General features: G+C 40.1%; 1 protein-coding gene across 3 annotated transcripts in view; it reads right to left on the minus strand.

Moving 5' to 3' along the window:
• tbc1d1 (TBC1 (tre-2/USP6, BUB2, cdc16) domain family, member 1) overlaps nt 1-12,948 on the minus strand; it is a 73,927-nt gene extending 60,979 nt beyond the window's left edge. Inside the window, exons 1-2 of one of the 3 annotated variants that reach the window (XM_042484948.1) lie at nt 12,369-12,948; nt 10,930-11,567 (exon numbers count right to left, since the gene is read on the minus strand). In XM_042484948.1, the coding sequence (XP_042340882.1) occupies nt 10,930-11,526 (597 nt within the window). In that variant the 5' untranslated portion in view covers nt 11,527-11,567; nt 12,369-12,948. Of the gene's footprint in view, nt 1-6,421; nt 6,582-10,929; nt 11,568-12,057; nt 12,141-12,368 lie in introns of those variants that run through there. The other 2 variants (XM_042484950.1, XM_042484951.1) reach the window with 2 other exon arrangements.
• Between the last annotated feature and the right edge of the window lie 118 nt (nt 12,949-13,066).

A 13,066-nucleotide genomic window follows, 5' to 3' on the forward strand; every position in this document is an offset into this window, starting at 1 on the left:
ACCACAACTAGGGCTGGGCAATATGGAAAAAGTCTTATCATGATAAATTTTTTCATATCAGTTGATATTGATATATCATGATATACATCAAATCACTATTTCTGTCAAGCTTAAAGGTTCCCTTTTACTCCAAAGTGAGATATGAAGATATCATAAGGTTAATTTTGGTTGAAATATTTATTTTCTGTCAGACACTGAACATGAAAACATTTAACTTCCATTACGATTAATGAACAATTATTTTCCTTTATGCTTCTTTTTTGAGGGGTTTTTTTTGGCCCTCATATTTCACTGACACAGTTTCATTTGACCATGGTGTGTTGGAGTGTAATAAACATATGATTTATTATTATTTATTTAACTTTCCAGCATAACTACATATAAAAATTAAAAGAATCTTAAACAAACTTCAGGTAAATTTAAGCACATTGTGCTGATAATAGGCCAGCCTCTCTTGACTGCAGGACTCTGACTTGAACTTCTGTGAACCTTTTGTGAAACGTCTGGGCTGTTAATCATTTTACTCAGGAAAAAACAACTATTGAGTAGGACTACTTCTCCTATAGCTACCAACAGCTTGCCAACATTCCCAGTCAGAGAAAGGGTGAAAATAAGGTAATGTGCTTGTGGCCCCAGGCCCCCAAAACATTACATCTGCCCCTGGTAACAATAATGAGCGCTCAGTGCGAGCGGCTGGATGAGACACGGATCAATGAGTCCTGCTGTTTCTAAATAATTCCATCCAAAGTCTGACTAAACCTGAAACTAACTCAAAGTAGTCTGTAGATGTCTAAAGGAGGCACTTTCCACCTCTGCAGATTTGGCTGTTTCAGACACTTTTGTGCTGTGAAGCTCCGCTCTGTTTGTCTGTCTCACTGCGCTTCTGTCGGACCATCAGCTGTTTGATCTGTGAAAATGAAACGCTGTGGAAGCACATACGACTCGGTTGTCAAACACTCAGCTGTATTATAGAGTCAAAGTCGTTCACTGCATTTGGTTTACCGCAGCACTATTCTTATTATCATTGGCTGTTCTTGTTGTCTGTCAAAACATGACTGGAATGTGTTCTATCGACTATGTCTCATTTTTCAATCGAGGAAAAGTTATTCTGCAATAGATATCGTTATCATTTTATCGCCCAGCCCTAACCACAACATACTGATTTTCTATTTTTGAAGCTGGACTGTTTATTCTAAGTCCTGTTGGAGTATACCATTTGGTTATTCAGAGCATCACACTCTCAGGGCAGCAGAGCTATTCTGGGCACAGACAGAGCAGTGGAACGCCAGGCTCAGTGAAAGTGAAACTTTAACGTTCATAAATTCTTATATAAATGGAACGCTCCATTTCTCAGAGCAATAGTGCTCTGATTTCAGTGTTTTCTACTTAAGTATAAAAGATTTTATAGAATCATCAAATACGATGTTCACAACCATAGTATCTAGCTTAAAGAGATAGTCCACCCAAAACTGGAAGTTCAGACTTTATCGTAAATGCTGCTCCCACAATATGAGCTACAGGCTAAAAGAAGGTGCCATACTGCTGTAAAGCATCTAGATAGAAACAACTTGGCATGGCGGGACTTCAGGACACTTGGATTACTTCGGACAAGCAGTTTGGAGACATTTTATGGTTTTAATATGTATTTTACTCCAGCAGTGTTTTGTGACCTAAAAAACGTCACTCAACTTTCCATCAGCATGAGGGTGAGTAGATAATGACTGAATTTTCATTACTGGGTGAACTATACCTTTAAACTGTACTAAATAGGGGTAGACAGATTATGGTTCTGGTTGAGTATTGGGGCCGATATTTGGCATGCTGCCGATTATCTGTATCGACATTTAATTTAAATGAATGCCCATAAAATTAATTAACTAAAAAGTGCAAAGAAAGGGTCAGCATGGGAAGAACTTTTACTTTGTAAAACCTCAGGGAGCTTTTTTCATTTATTGATTTTTTACTTAATTTTCACTTGACTTTATAAAAAATGTTGCAGGGATCATGTATGTGATGTTGAACCTTTCAGTTTTGATTAAACATTTGTAAAGACGTTTAAACAAAGTTTTATGTTGGTTTGTTACATTCCAAATTATAAATATTGACTAAAAGATTTTCAATTTTACTGTAAATGCATAACAGTTCCAAATATTGGTTATCAGTCTCATTAACTACTAATTATTGGTATCGGCCCTGAAAAACCAACATCAGTCGACCCCTAGTACTAAACGTTTGTATTCATGAATAAATGAGTAAAATATGGATAAAAGCTACACACGGAGACAAATTATTATCATACACCACCTCATCAAAAAGATTTTGCCACATTTTACTTGTATAAGCCTGACTTGAGATGCCAGGAGGTGAAAATCAGAAGTTCCAGTGGAACAGCACTGAAAACCCTGTGACACACCAGCCACCCTTGGAAATCAACAATATGATGACGAGCCAGCTGAAAGTCCCACTTCTGCACTTCCCATGGTCATGTGCCTGGATCTTGTGCCTTGTCGAGCAAAGCCAGAGCTCACAGTTCAAAGTACAGCAGCCATACAACAGATGAGAAACACCACCAACAAAAGAGAAAAGAGAAGGAGAACATTTTATGGGGATGTGGGATAGTCGCAAAGCAGGAAGTGCCACTGGGTGATTGAAATGGTTAGCCACAAGAGTCCAACACACTGACATCACTCTGTTGGGATTAAGGAGCCACTTCACAGCACAAAGACAAGCCAGGCAGACATGACGAACTCGTCCAAATGTGATAGCAGGGACACAATGTAGGGGCTTGTTGTCAGAGTGCTGTGCTGAGTCAGAACGAACTCTTGGCTGAGAATAAATTAGGTCAGTAAGGCTCACAGATAACCCCGATGCTCTCATCTCAGAAGATTGTTAGGTGTAGCTCAGATACTGACAGGATGATAGGCGAGGCAAGCTAAACATTGAGTGAGCACAGCGACTGCTAGACAAATAGACAAATAGCAGGCTGACAAATGACAAGGACACACTGTCAGTTATATAAAGCCAGGATGGTACTTTCAGTTTAAAGGCTTGTTTTTACAACAGAGCAAAGACTGTGTCACATGAAGAGGGAGGGGGAAGCATGTGAGACCAGAGGGATTATAAGAAGAGGGTATTCCAGTCACTGTGGTCTCCCTTGGAGAAATTGACTAATCATTAACCACATTTCCTTTTCAATATACATGCTGGTGCCAAAATCAAAATGCTGACTGTGGTAGTTACTTTGATGAAACAAATGGAATTTGTTTTGTCTGAGGAAATTGAATGTCAACTCTTTACATAAGTCATTCTGGGGTTCTGTCAAGTAAAATCTTTAATTCAAAGCAGAATCATAACTTCCAAGTTTCATTACCTCTCAAGTTATATCACAATCACTTAACCAGAAAACCAAAAAGAGTGGGGCCACCATCCCCATTATTCTGCAGTCAAAATGATGATATAAAGTCTCACTTGACAAGGTTTTGAGTGGCACGAGTGTGAAAGCAGCCATGAGAGACTGCTGAAGTAAGAGCTCGAGACACACTATGTGACTAATAACACTGCGTATGAAACGACCTGCCTCCTATTCCAGGAGAGAAGTCCTGGCATAAGCACAATGGCTCCGGAGGTGATATCCCCATGACTCACTCACACGCTCACTCATACACCTACATTTGGCTTGTGTTTGCAACAGCTAAGCAGACTGGATTTTCATGTACTGCACGTCACAGAGGGTCTGACAGTCAGTAAGCCACTGTTTACCAGAATCTGGAGCTTTAACAGCATGGAGTTAAAGGAAAATGTTGTATTTATTAACTAGGATGATTATGCACTGTTTCAAAAAGGCAGAGCAACACCGTGAGCTATGAGAATGATGCACTGAGCAAGTTTCTCTGATACAAATGAGACTGTGCCAACTGATCAGAAAACAACTAATGAATTGCACTATCAGTTAATATGCACGTTTCATCCAATGGAAATCAAATGTTCCAACCAATATCTGCATTTGACCCCAGGAATTGATTTTGATATTTTTTTCCATTAATCAATCAATCATTTTACCAAAGAACATTCAAAACTTTTCCATAACATTTTACCCCATACCTGTGACTTTATTAAGATTTGACACGCACTTGCCAGGTATTTGCAGATAAATAATCTGCTAGCACTTGCTTACTTTACTTGCTCACCAGACATTCCTGTAACCAACTACCTGCATATGACAACAGACCAGACCGGCACATATGGTTACTTCATGAAATGTCAAGGCCATGCCCCTGTTGGGATATCTTGTAGATGCAAAAGCAATTTGATATGTTTTTGGATTATACGTTTGAGAAGTTTGCATGCATTTATTTTTTGACGTTTGTTTTATAGACATGTCTAATAATTGTTTTGTGACATGCCTGATCTTAAGTGCAAGTGATACATAATTATTTAGGGTTGATCGCCCCATTTTCCCCTATCTAAGATTAAGATCTAAGAATACCTGGTGATTTAATCAAATATGTGTATTTGATTAAATCACCAGGTATTGTTAGGCTAACAATACCTGTCGGTAAATAAGCACTCGCTGATAGCCAGCTGTTTGATCTTGGTTGAGATTTAGTTGCAGCAGCCTCCCACTCAATCTAACGTAGCTACCGATTATTAGTAACTAACAACAGCTCATGTAGTGATTCACCACACTGACAGTGAATATTCACGCATTTAATGTGCCTCAAATCTCTGTGTGGAAGCCTTAATTAACCCACTACAGCATGTTTCTTCCTCCAAAAGGACACGTTACCGGTTTGGTCTATGTGTATCATCTGATACAAGTGACGTTGGTCAAAGAATTGAATGAACATATTTTAAATAACAGCCAAAACTATGTTAAATCAAAACTTTTCTAAAATGTGTTAATTCCAAACCATTTCCATACCTGGAAAACTGATTCTTTAATTTCCTAACTTTTCCAGAAATTTCATGACTGTGGGAACCTTCTCTTTTGTTCAGAAAATAGAATAGACAAAAAATAAAGAAAAATGTAAAAAAAAATGTCCACGCCATGCTCCAGAAGCTCAGGGTGATGCAATTGCCTGAAGCAGCAACCTCTGGGGCTGAAGCCAACAGTTTTCGGAAGACCAGGAGCCACCCCCCCTCTCCTTTTTTTTTTATATATAACTCACCTGTTAACATTTTATAAAGGGTTAAAGTTACACATATTTAAAGGCAGGGCTGCTAAAGTGACAGGTTGTCTGCAAGGCATTGCTACAGTCTGTGAGTCAGAACCACCCCTTGCTCATCCACGGCTCTACCCTCTTGTCCAAATATGGACACTTATGGCTCCAAAAAACCAAGATGGTAAAATGCCCAACTTGAAACTTGAAAACGGCAGTTCACAAAACCAATGGGTAACGTCACGGTAACAATGTCCATTACATTATACAGTCTATGGATTGCCCATCCAATAGTCCAAAACCTAAAGGCAGTCTCTCATAGCAGTAAAGGTCAATTTACTGCTGTGAGAGACTTACAGTAAATATCATACAGGGAACTAATATAAGTTGTGATCATTTTGTTTTGCCACATTTGCTTAAAATCAAACACCCCCAAAAATATATATCTATCATCGACTTTACTTCAAAATATATAACCAGTTGCAGTGACAATTGTTTTGACGCCAACCACAGGCACGGGCTATGGTTTGCAGCAGATAAACAACAATGAGAGTGATTGTGTCAAAATACACATCCATGAGGTGTAAAAGCACAAATGAAATCTAATCTCTTTATAATTCACAAGGACGTTTTAATAACGGACACTTCCATCATTATCTTATGTAAATACATTTTGTTGAGCTGCTTACAATACACTTAACTCACTGCACTGTCACTGCTGTCACTGTGGAAACCTCAGTGAACCTCTGTATTTACAACCAGCACACCAGCAGCAACCATTCAGTGATGACACTTTCCCCCATCAGTTCTTGACCAGTTATGGTAAGGTACTTCACCAACTAATGAAGAAGCCCAGCACCATAACACACAGTTAATAGGAAGAAGAGCAGCACTCTGTGTCAAAGGTCACCTGGTCTTAAGTTACACTGTCAAACAAAGAGGCATATTTGACATAAAGACAGGTCTGTGTAGTTAACTAAACAAAGGACACTTAATATCATAACCACCATTAATGAGCGAAGAACACGTTACTAGACATGTAAGGACTGTGCTGAGTCGTCTTACACGACGTGTAACTTTAGCTTTAGCTGACGTTAACGACAGCTAACTTGTTGAACTTGGTTAACAACAGGTTTCGCTAATTTGGCTAACGTATAGTGCTCGCTAACAGCCTCGGTTAACGTTAGCCAACTGCCCACTTTAGCATGGCACGCACACTAAGCAAAACCCGCACCGACACACAGCTTTTACACGTAACTTACATCTTTTGGTTCTTGTTTGGTGTTGAACAGGTTGAGTCGCTGGAGTCGCGCTTTCATCCCATCCGCCATAAACTTTACAAAAGCGACTTCTGGGCACTAACTTCTCCGAGACTCTTTCTGACAGTGGAGACACTTCAATATCATTTCATTGGAAAGTTGATTTTGCTCTCTGAAGCCTAGGATCCTGCTGTAAAGCACCAAGTTGACCAACAAACAATCGTAACACATCCTGTTTAAACACTTCAAAGTAAGACAATCACATTCAGTTCCTATGGATATCTATTTGACAATACATCCATATGCTTTTGTTTTGAAGGCAAATAGAGCCACTTCCGAAAATATTCCAGCTACCTATGGTTAACTTGTCGCAGCTAACTCCGCCAATGCGTTTGGAGAATGGGGTGGGCACAGTTCCTGTCCCAGGGCAGTCAAACTTTAGGCGGTAGTCTTTTGGGTGATTTCCCCCCTCGTTGCATGATAAAGATTGTGCCGATTATCTTCGTCGGTATGACTGAATGTAAACAGAGTTTCCGGTCTGCGAGCAGAGCAGAGCTAATCTAACAGTAATGAACGCCCATGGGATGCTCTGCAGCTGATAGGTGGGGATGAATAGTGGACTTTATGAGCCACAAGTTTCAAACTATTATGTTAGTGTCCTTTGGACGACATGTCATACAGTTTTGCCTCAAACTCCACAGCCTGAGTGATAAACTCATTATAGTATGTACTGCAGATTATTATGACAGTGTAACATTCAGCAAAGGCCATTGACTGCCCCATTTATAATAGAATTAAGGTGTAAACTACTGTAACTAGGCAACAACTAATCATCATTTTCAACCATCATTTGCTATTAAAGAGTGATAAACCAAATATGAATTAATTAATTAATTATATTCACCCCTAAGGCCCGCTTTAATATTACACACAATCATATGGCTCTACGCACAAAATAAGTTTTCAAAATCAAACTTTAAAAAATATTTTACTTTAATATTATGTTCTACTTTCATTGAGTTTTATTCACCAACATCAGTCTTAATCATGAATACCAAAATAATCCTTTTTTAGAATTTTCCTCTGAACTTTTCTGTCACAAGCAAACTGTCTTACATATGCTGTGAAAAAAAATCCAATATTGTTGGCATTATTGTATAATTATTTATCGATTACATATTTACTTAATTACAATTTGTTATTGACATGAGAAAAGTAACTTTTAATAACTTAATTACCATGATTTATTCACAAATGGTCAAAAAGCCAAATCTAAGTAGCATGTTAAGTGACAGTGATTAAAAATTATATTAAATACGAAGAGAAACACAGTTAGTAAAACCAGTAAAACATAAATTAGCAGCAACAGAAAACACTCAGTCTGAAACATTGTGAACTTTGTGCACTTCAGCAGTGACACCCAGTGGTTACCTTTTTGCTTCTTTAAGAGCAGTAAGGAAAAAACCCCTCTGACTGTTTGAGAGCACTTCGGTCCCCTGACACAGAGCAGGAAGTTGGGCTTTTTTTTCTGCAGGGTTTCAATTCTGCACTAATGATACATTTTCCTGTAACGGTTATTTTTACCGCAAAACAAATAGCACTTGTAACTGGGACTGCACGTTTTGCTTCTCCACATCAAAATACAACACTGCACAGAGAATATCACAATGCATCCGGTGAATATTTTGAACATGACATGTCTCGTATTATGTGTATGATTTCTAATCAATCTTGTTTTTCAGCAGCTTAAATGTGTTGTGTGAGCTCCTGCAGTACAACAGACAGCCCTCATCTTCTGAAGGCTTTGCTTTCTCCCTCACACTCACACACACACACACACACACACACACACACACACACACACACACACACGTTTGTACCAGTGAGGACCGTTATGACATACTGCGTTGCCTTTTAAAATATGATACAGCTCAAAGAATCCTCTCGTTCCTCTACCATTGACTGCATGCTCGATGAAGTCTACTCTCCCTTTAAGCTCAATCTGTACTGGCAAAAATTTGATTTAATATTCAGCTTTTTTCAGAGTACAGTACCTCTGGCCAAAAGGAAAACTTACAAGAACTATTTTATTCCAAACGCAATATACTTTTTAAACACGATAGTCACTACTTTTTTAATGCTTTGCACATTTTTTTATTGATCTATGGAGCTGTTGTCTGATTTTATGTGAGTCTCATGGGTGTCAATGCTTTTTCTTGTTGTTTGAGCCCCCAACCAAAGGCAATTATCTGTCACTATGTGATGTACAATTACGTTTTTTTTAATCTGGAATCCTGAATCTTAAACATTTATACCTGGCATGCTATGACACAGTGCAGAAAAAACATCAGTTTAAGTTAACATTTACCACTTTGCAATGTAAGCCTATACATAAACACTCAGATGTTAGCTGCACACTGAATTGCGATGGCAATAAATGTATCATCACCTTCCCCAGTAGAAAGTGAAGGAGGGATTTTGTGGGTGGGTGGGTGTGTGTGGTTCGGATTTTCTTGTGTAAAATGTTTACTGATCTGGTGGTGTGTCTGGTTTTGGTTTGACCGTATGTGGATGTTCTCAATTCCAATCCTGGTTTATGGCACTTCATACACAACGTCTAATAATCAGGAGTAATAACACAGTTAATTAAGTCCTGTAGTGGTGCTAAAGGATTGCACACATATATTCAGCATGCATGTTAGTGTGTGTGTGTGTGTGTGTGTGTGTGTGTGTGTGTGTGTGCGCGCGCGTCTCAGCGTGTCAGAGCTAGAGCAACAGGTGGTCGGCCTGACATCATCAGCACGTTCTTGAAAGGGCTGAGAGAGAGAGAGAGAGAACAAAAAGCATCCACACACACACACACACACATACACATTCTATCACACACACAAACTCCACAACAAAAACACATCGCAACAGGCGCCAGGCCACAGGAAGTGGTCGCCATGGCAACGTGGTTCTACATCCTGCATGGCTAACGTAAACGATTTCATCTCATCTCACTCTCACTCAGAAAAGCAGAGCAAATGTCTGCACAGTCATCCCAACACATGAACAGCCTGCCATGATTATGATCAGGTACAGTTTATCTGCATGTGTGCATTTACACCACATGCAGATGCAGTGATATACACACACACACACTGTTATATTTACAATACATCACACAGTGCATGCTGGCTGCGCACATATTTGAAGCATATGCAGGTGTTCGGTATGTGAGCCTGGACGTGTGCGTGTGTGATGAGAAAGAAAACAGAGAAAGGTCAAGTAGACTTTTTTTTTTGACTTCTTTGATTTACTTAATATCCTCCATTGTCTCCAACTCTCTAATTTGGCCAAGTCTTTTAAGTCTTTGGTATGTTGGGCATGGCATGCAGAGAAGATGCTATCAAATGTCAGTGGCCTGACTCGGACACCAGCTGCGACCTCACAGTGCAAAGGCTGCTGGCAAAGCACAGTATGTGGAGGAGAGGTGAAAGGATTTAGAGGACAGGGGTGTGTTGGTCAGCTCAGTGAGTCAAATTGTGCTCATGGGCTTCCATAGTCTCTAGTGGGATGTCATAATAAATAGTGCTACTCAGGCAGCTTTTTGACACTAACACTTTAAACCTGAGCAAATTGGCTTCAAAAAACATGGGAAGATGAAAATGAGCAACAAAAGAAGATGTGATCCAAAACTTTGCAAGGAATTAGGGGAAAGTACAAGAAAATTACCTCAACGTAAGTTTTAAATAAAGCAAATAAAAATGAAAAAAAGAAGAGAGAATTAATTGAAAATAAGAAAGAAAAAAAAGAAATGGCCAGATTTTTTTTTCAAGTTTTCTATAGCTTTTAAAAAATAACTTTCTAAATCTATAAATTTCTTGCAGTTTGTAGGACATTTCTTGCCAATTTGGTTGTGGCCATTCCCCATATTTTTAAAGAATCAAACCAATTTGCTCAAAGTTCAATGGTTTAAATACACAACAAAGGTGTCTGTAAACAGCATGTGAAAGGTGATGTTACTCCACATTTTAAAAGGTTTAATATAAAGGAGGCTGACTCCTGTCCCTGATATCAATCAGATTGTTTCCTCTGTGCTCTAATCTGACATGCGCCAAATTTCTGTGAACGTCTCTAAACTTGGTGTATGTTTAAGTGTTTTTGTTTGACAGGTGTTGTTCCAAGTTATAAGACTGTTCTGGACTTATGAAATAATTTAAAATAAAATAAAAGTTAGGCATTTGGTAATTTCCAATCCTGTCTCCCAGTTTTAGCATTAATTAAGTGCTTTTGAGGAGATTTAAAAATATTGAGATATATATTGTGTAACAAGATTTAGCCTAAAAATATTGCAATATAAGCCCGTATTGCACAGCCCTATGATGTTGGATGTTGGACAAACTGTAATATACATAAATCCAGATCCACTGTTGTGGAACAATGTTTAATCCACACAAATGTTTAATCTCACTTTTTACACACACACACAGACACACACAGACACACACAGACACACACTCACTTACCTTGGTGCTGTCCTGGCACTGGAACACGTAGCATGCACAGTCCTGTGTGTCTCTGACCAGACAGCCGAAGCTGCTGGGCTCCTGGCTATTGTGAATTAGCTTGGTCACCTGGTGTGGACGACATTCAAACAGCATTGTGTGTGTCAGAGGGTCCCAAACAACTCCTTCTCCCAGAACGGACACACATCGCACCCATGATGCTGACACACACAGAAAAACCATCTGATTACGATTAGAGGGGTCCAACTGTCCTCCAGACCCCATCCCAGCAGCCAGATTCTTCTCTGCAGGCTGAGACCTGCTGATCTCAGCCACCACCCAGGGCAGCATGGCCATGGTGGTCAGGTGGTGGACCGGCAGAGAACCGATCAGTGACAGTTTGTATCGTACCTCCTCCTCCTCCTCTTCTTCTACCTTTTCCCCCCATGTTGCAATGGTCTTCCTAACAGAAGAGAGTTTCTGAGGACACAAGGTAAGATGTGTGAGTGATGGACAGGAGCGGCGGTTTGAAGTCATATGAGGAGGGGGTTTTGCAGAGCTCCCTTGCTTGGAGGGTTCATCTCTTCTCGGCTTCACTTCAAAGTAGAGTCCCTCCATGGCTGGTGGGGCCGGAGGCTGCCGTCTGCCTCTGCGTTCACCTGCAAAACATCAGTTAGAGATGAGAGGTATTTAAGGGGAGAATTTGCTGTGCTCCACTTTGCCATTAGAGTGGCATCAGGACACTGAATCAGCTGTGTAGTAATCACAGGGTCATTTGGAGGGTACTATTAAATGACCACCTGGTGTTGTTTACCCAAGCAGAAACACATGACTACTGACCTACACTTTTACAGACTCAAGGACACACAAACAAATGACAAGCAAACTATGTGGCTCATACTTGGGCGGTATTGTGTGTCAGAGAGAGGGGGCAGGCAGCTGATCTCCCGTGCCAAACACTGTCAACAAACGTGAACGACATTATTATCACTTAAAGACAGAGGTGTGTCAGAATCTGTATGTGAATTAAGTGGGAGAATCGACTACGTGAACGCTGACATCAAAAATGTTTATGATGAACAAATGCAGCTCTGGAATCGAAGCATTTGCGTCAAGTTAAAGCGAAAGAAAACGAAGGCGGCTGCTTACCTCGTATTTGACCTTGCAATATAAATAAATCCTCAACTTAAATCAGCTGGGACAGTGCGACATGCAATATGGGTCGCTCTGCTGCACCACAACAGCAGCGGAAGTTAGAATGAGATTTTTATTTCCGAGGCGCGCAGCACCACTTTTACCGGTTTTTATGATTTTACGCACGAAACAAGTTATTTTTACGCACGAGGTTGCGCAGACGCCAAAGCGCGCACTATGAATGCACATTATTCCTACAGTGCACTTAAGGTATTTTTTTTATTAGTTCAACATGATTTCAAGCTTCTCTCATGCAGTCCTCTTACCTGTCCACCAAAGTCTTGTCCGATGCGCAACCAAGAGGTTGTAGTGTGTTTCCGAGGAGCTACATACAAACAGAGACACAAAAAGAGAGACGAGAGCTTCACACAGCCACAGCGGTCCCTAGTTAGAGTTAAATATAGAAGACAGGGCAGGGCAGACCTCCCTCCTCTCCTCTCTGTGCTCAGATGGGGCATGACAAGTGCATGCTGCATGCATGCGCTGCCGGGGGATGCAGGGACGACGTGACTGCACGTACTGTAGCGCGCGGGAGCTTTATCCTTTGACATTTGTCTCCACATACACCGTTAGAAACCTTTTATTTTATTGAGTTACATTGTATATTTAGCACAGCATTTTGGATCAGGAGGCACATGAGGAGAGGAGAGCTGCTAGTCACACATTTCTAGAGTCCACATCACTTTGGGTCTCAGCTGTAGATTTAACTTCGTGGTGTCCAGACTCCCTTCAAGAGTTAAATATTCATATCAAGCAGAGGGTGCATTTGAAATATTAATGTACAATATCTCCACTTGGTGGTGCTCTAAGCTTTTGGGATTTTTCAAACTGCAATGACAGCGTTTAAAAATATATTCAACTTTCGGTGCCATGCCTCACTATTGTCTAAGATATTACACATTCAAAGACAGTTTGCAATGTCCATTACCTTTACAACATTAGTTTAAGCAGTTAACATTAACAT

The sequence above is a fragment of the Plectropomus leopardus genome, chromosome 4 (assembly GCF_008729295.1).
Source record: "Plectropomus leopardus isolate mb chromosome 4, YSFRI_Pleo_2.0, whole genome shotgun sequence".
Lineage (NCBI taxonomy): Eukaryota > Metazoa > Chordata > Actinopteri > Perciformes > Serranidae > Plectropomus > Plectropomus leopardus.